The sequence below is a fragment of the Athene cunicularia genome (genome assembly GCF_003259725.1).
Source record: "Athene cunicularia isolate RWA chromosome 3 unlocalized genomic scaffold, athCun1 chr3_part1, whole genome shotgun sequence".
Taxonomy (NCBI): Eukaryota; Metazoa; Chordata; class Aves; order Strigiformes; family Strigidae; genus Athene; species Athene cunicularia.
The window spans coordinates 501,292-504,695 of NW_020799097.1; the positions used below are offsets into that span (position 1 = coordinate 501,292).

At 48.5% G+C, this 3,404-nt stretch overlaps 1 protein-coding gene across 1 annotated transcript in view; it reads right to left on the reverse strand.

Moving 5' to 3' along the window:
• Positions 1–2,996: 2,996 nt before the first annotated feature.
• LOC113478805 overlaps positions 2,997–3,404 on the reverse strand; it is a 2,001-nt gene continuing 1,593 nt past the window's right edge. Inside the window, exon 3 of the mRNA XM_026846299.1 lies at positions 2,997–3,015. Within this exon, the coding sequence (XP_026702100.1) occupies positions 2,997–3,015 (19 nt within the window). The remainder of the gene's footprint in view (positions 3,016–3,404) is intronic.

Genomic DNA, 3,404 nt, shown 5'->3' on the forward strand with positions numbered 1-3,404 from the left:
CCATTTAAGGGAAATTGAGCTGCCACCACCTGATACAGGTTCCTCCCATTTCTTTTTTTACCCCAATCTACAGTTCAGTGTCCCAAAGTGTTGTGGGACCCCAAGAAATGAGGCTTGAGACAACTGCAGAGTGTTTATTATATTAAGGCTCAGTATTAAACCAAAGTTTTCCCCTTGAAACGTGTCGAAAAAATTTTACAGATGCCCAAAGCCTCTCGGGCCAGAAAAATGTCATTTATGGGGGTTTGACAGAAGGTGATCCTTGACAAATCAACATGAGCAGGACCAACAACCATAAAATCATATGCTTTTTATTTAACATAAAATGAAACATTAAAATACACATTTGTCCATGTGCTGAAGAACTACTGTATTTTACATTCATTTATAAAGCAGGTAGTTTTACATGACAGAAATAAGTGAGAGGAAGAGGAACAGAATCCGCAGTAAGACACAAGCCACAGGGCAGGCTTTTGCTTGTCGGAGTGCTGTCATCTCCTACGGGCACACCGACCTTGGCGTGACAGGTTAGAGCTGGGCTTAGCGCTCCTCGGGCCCCTCTGAGTGCTGGTGAGAAGCCAAGGTGGAATCTTGTACAGCAAAGTGAGCGAAGAACTTGACAAAACCCCCTTTGCCCCACGCCCGGCTGCAGCACGCGGGGCCACGCTCATCCCTGACCTGCTGGAACTGGCCCGTGCTGCTCTGAAATGCCTTCCTGAACTACAATTGCTTTATTTTTTTTTCCTGCAAACCCACGTTTCTTACATAAATCTGACCTTGCAAATGGACTGACAGGGCTCCCGATAGCGCCGAAGCTTGACGGCAGCGGCGGGCGCTGTAAATCCAGCGGGGCCGGCTGGTTGGGGCGCGCCCTGGGCATGGCTCTGGCCACCAGATCAAAAACTGGGAGCAAACCCCAGTCCCTGAGGTTCAGGGCAGGGACTGGCCCGGCTCAGCTGCGGCTCAGCTGCACTCCCCGGCCCATCGCTGCCAAACTGCCCCGCCAGGACCTGCTGTTGGTTCCTGTTGCCGGCGCTGGGCCGGGAGGCCGAGTTTAAACAGGAAGGTTTAAACTCTCAGCCCGGCTTTTCCAATGGGAAATCTCTGAAGCAGCATCTGAGAAGCCGTAACTGAAAGGCTCAGGAGACCAACTAGGCTTATGGCTTACACTGGGAGGGGAAGGACTGGGAGATGCAGCAGTACCAGGGGCGTAAGGAATGTTGTGGTTTATTATTTAAAAAGTGCAGCAGATCAAACCACATCGCTGTTACGTATTGTGTCTAACCCACGTATCTTAAACAGGAAAACAAACAGGAAAGCTGTGATTCCATCTCAGGTCTGCGGTAGTTCTCGAGGTGGAATATCACCACAAGACTGGGATGAAGCTGGTCTCACCACCCCCACTTAGGCAGGACGTAGCTGTGGGTACGCAGGATACACCCCCCGCCCTGCACAGCCCCCCGGGCAGACTGCCCATCTACACCCCGCAGGAGTGGGGCTTTCCTATAGTGCAACTGTTCATGGGTGAAAGCCCCCCTCAGTGTGTCGGTAGCGAGTCTGGACCAAGTATCAGGTGCCACAGTTTGTTTTTTGTTTTTTTTTTTCAAGATTCCAATAATAATTTTAGCAGTAGGAAAAACCCAGTTGCCTGCCCTTCTGCGGTTCAGCTCGGTGTTTTTAAAGCTTGACTTGTTAATGCTCCTTTTCCCACGGTTCCTGCCCTGTAAGTCCCAGTAACAGAACTGCTGTGAACATCTCCAGTTTGTATCCAGGACGCCTGCAATTGTTGGCTGGAGCGAGTGGGCTAAATGTCACATCTAAGCCAAAATGGGCATCGTGGCAAAGGGGAGGGGACACGTGCCATATGCTGCCTGTGGTGGAGCCTCTGGCACCCTGCTCTCCCGAGGGAGAACTGGGGCCAGCAGTGACAGGGGCTGCAGATCTGCTGCCAACGGGCTGGTGTGAAAATGAGGAGTTGCTGCTACGCTCACAAGTGGTGGGGAAGTGCCGGGAGGGAAGGGCAGGTGTTCCCTCCGTGTTTACACCCCGCTGCTGCCTGGCCCGCTTGTGCAGTGTGGGGGGGTGGTATCGGGGTGCTGCTGCTCGGGGGGAGCATCTCTGGGACCCCCTTCCTGAGGAGAACTCACCCCGTTTCTAACAGCTGCAAGGATCATCCTCGCTACAGTGAGATTTTGCACCAAAATTTCTACAAAGTTAAAAAAAAAAACCAACCAAAACCCCCAAACTGCTTTGCTAGTGTTTCTTTGAAATCCCTGGACTTTTGGTGTATCGCTTGAATTCCCCCAGAGCGCCGTGAGATGCTCACACACGAAATCCAGCTCCTTAAACTGGCAGTGGCAGCGTGGGACGGCGTCGCTGCCGCTGTTGTTCGGGCTGAGCAGGTTCTGGAGTTTGTCTCTTTGGCTAGAAGGGCCGCCCTGCGCGTAAAAAACATCCACCTCCACGGCGGGTCTTCTCACCAGAGATCAGCCTGGGCCGCGTCCGAGGCGAAACCAACGGATATCGTAACGGAGACACAGACAGGACACAGGACTCAAAAATGGTCGGAAAAAGATCTGAGAGCGTTAAACTCGTCCCACATCGCCGGGCTCCCGAGCGCCCGGGCCCCCGCTCCCCCGTGGTAGCCAACAGCAGCCCCCGCAGTGGTGCAGGACTTGCAGCCTCTCTCCCTCTTTTGCTTCTTTTCTTTTTTCTTTTTTTTTTTTTTTTAAACATTATTACATGCTTAAATCCAACCAGCTCAAATACTTTTTAATACATTGAAAATGTAAAATAAAGAATATATGAAGTACATACAGTATATATATATACATATTTCAAATACTTAAAATTCTTATGTAAAATATGATTTTTCTATATTATTTGTGTAAAAATACATTTTAAAATGGTGTCAACTTGATTTCTCTGTACATACCCTCTATTCCAATTTAAGTCCCTTTTAAAAAGGCAAAAGACAGACAAAGGTTTAGTATCTTCTAAACTGTGTTTACAGGCCTGTTGTCGAAACAAGGAAAGCATGTGGTAAACAATATCGGATTTCTTCTTTTTAAGAATTCCCATTTTTATTGCATCAATGGAAAAAACTGAATCTTTTCAGTTCTCCTCCTGGTAAAACTATTCTTGGCCTTGCTGCAAACCGCCTCCTCCCCATACCCTGTTCATCTAGTTCATAGATCATCCTTTGTCTTTTTATTTTTTAGATACTAAAATATATATTACTTAAAATATATTACTGTAAGCTTTTAAAATTGATCTTCAGTTATATCAAATGTATAGCATTAAAAAAAACACAACCTAGGTAACAAAGAAAATTCTGGGTATCGTCATCCTGGCCCGCGCTCGAGCCCTCGCTGGGAGGCGGGAGGCAGCAGCCCGGGAACTGT